Here is a 939-nt window from a genome sequence, read left to right on the forward strand (position 1 = left end):
CATAGAAGCATAGATCTTAGAAAGACTAGATCTTTATTTGGAACTTAAACTGTGATGTTGGGAAAAAAAATTAAAAAGAAAAAGCTACAGGCTCTGAAACATGAAAATAAATTAAAGGAAAATAAACTAATTTGTCTGAATGACTCATGAAGAGAAATCTATGAATGAAACAACAAGCTGGCTGCTTTTAACTGTTCAGTAAAGCTGAGAGGAAAGGGTCACTGATGGGGAGGAGAAAGTAAAGCACTGGATGGGAGGAGGGGGAGTCAGACAAACGGGGTGAGGAGGAGGAGGAGGAGGAGGAGGAGGAGCAGGAAGAAGCTAAAGGCAGAGCAGCAGAGGAGCCTCCCGGTGGATCACGGAGCCGCTGCGGCCGGAACCCCAAGCTGCACCCGCGGAGCTATGGCCGAAGAAAGCATCCGATCCACGGCTTGCACCGGCTCCAGCCTCCTGCAGCCGGTCAGCGAGATGACCAACCTGCCGCTGGATCAGGTAGGACCCGGACCAGGCTATCTGTCCATGCATCCTCCCGGGGGCCGAGCCTCCGAGCCGCCGGGCGGGGATCGGGCTCCAACAGGCGCCGCTTGGTAACAAAGGAGGCTTAACCAGGCGGAGAGACGGTCCCGCACAGAGAGGGAGGCCTCCAGCTGCGGGAGGAGGCGGTTTGAAACCATGATGAGGGTCTGAGGAGGATGAGAGGATCCAGCATCTCATCAGATTATCTCTGAGATTAGAAGATGACCCCATCAGGCTGCAGGTTCCATCAATAACAGGAACAGTTTTCAGTTAATTCAATCATTTCTGCAACTTTGGACTCTAAACAGGGGCGGATTTACGACATTTGGGGCCCTGGGCAAAGACAGACAGGGGCCCCTCTGAACTGAGAAAACGGCACATAAAAACAGGGCTTTTATTAGGTTTATTTCCAAAAATGATCTC

General features: G+C 51.3%; 1 protein-coding gene across 1 annotated transcript in view; it reads left to right on the forward strand.

Moving 5' to 3' along the window:
- The first annotated feature begins 304 nt into the window (after positions 1–304).
- Positions 305–939, forward strand: part of LOC107089574 (membrane-bound O-acyltransferase domain-containing protein 2-like) — a 25,993-nt gene continuing 25,358 nt past the window's right edge. Inside the window, exon 1 of the mRNA XM_015382454.1 lies at positions 305–492. Coding sequence (XP_015237940.1) covers positions 403–492 — 90 coding nt within the window. The 5' untranslated portion in view covers positions 305–402. The remainder of the gene's footprint in view (positions 493–939) is intronic.

The sequence above is a fragment of the Cyprinodon variegatus genome, unplaced genomic scaffold (assembly GCF_000732505.1).
Source record: "Cyprinodon variegatus isolate N-32 unplaced genomic scaffold, C_variegatus-1.0 Scaffold257, whole genome shotgun sequence".
Classification (NCBI taxonomy): Eukaryota; Metazoa; Chordata; class Actinopteri; order Cyprinodontiformes; family Cyprinodontidae; genus Cyprinodon; species Cyprinodon variegatus.